Here is a 652-nt window from a genome sequence, read left to right on the forward strand (position 1 = left end):
CCCTCCAATACCATCACCAGTAACGCAGTGTCACTCTGTACTTCCAAGATGCAGTCCTTGGAACATGATACTTTTCCAATGTGGTCCATGAGAATTTAAATCACTCTAGTTTCCAACAAATATTTAAAAATATCTCTAGAACTAGTCTTTGCTGTTCTTCAAACCTCTTCTCCATCCAATTCTGCATACTGCCTAAGGCACGAGAGTGCATACACTAAACGCTCTCGCACCATTGCATCACAGCCAAGCTCTGCAATCTGGGTAAGACGATAGGTGAAGGACTGTCTGTCACTGCTGATAAACATTACACTGACATCTGTGCGATCACCAGCAATTACAATTTTGGTATGGTCCTTGAAGAAGTTAATCTGAAAAAACAAAATGGAGATAACTAAGTTATAAAAATGTATCTTCCTTTTTAAAATGTAAAAATTATATTGGCAATAATGGTACAGTCCCCACCACTTTGGAGCTCACAATTCAACAGTATCAATGTGTGAACCACCTGCTTCGACTATTGCATATGAAGCCCTTGCCAACAAGAGTATGGAGAATCTATTTCAGATACAGGATTTGAAACTGGCAGTTCATACCCTGGTAACACAGAGAAATGAACCTGTGAGTATAAAGGACTCTGTATGCATTGGATTAT

The 652-nt window shown here is 39.3% G+C and overlaps 1 protein-coding gene across 1 annotated transcript in view; it reads right to left on the reverse strand.

Moving 5' to 3' along the window:
* The window catches only part of LOC119589282 (serine/threonine-protein kinase PLK2-like), a gene marked incomplete at its 5' end in the record, with an annotated part of 1,547 nt that continues 895 nt past the window's right edge, over positions 1–652 (reverse strand). The window contains 1 exon segment of the mRNA XM_037937901.1: positions 1–368. Coding sequence (XP_037793829.1) covers positions 159–368 — 210 coding nt within the window.

This window comes from Penaeus monodon, chromosome 25 (genome assembly GCF_015228065.2).
Source record: "Penaeus monodon isolate SGIC_2016 chromosome 25, NSTDA_Pmon_1, whole genome shotgun sequence".
In the NCBI taxonomy this organism is placed as follows: domain Eukaryota; kingdom Metazoa; phylum Arthropoda; class Malacostraca; order Decapoda; family Penaeidae; genus Penaeus; species Penaeus monodon.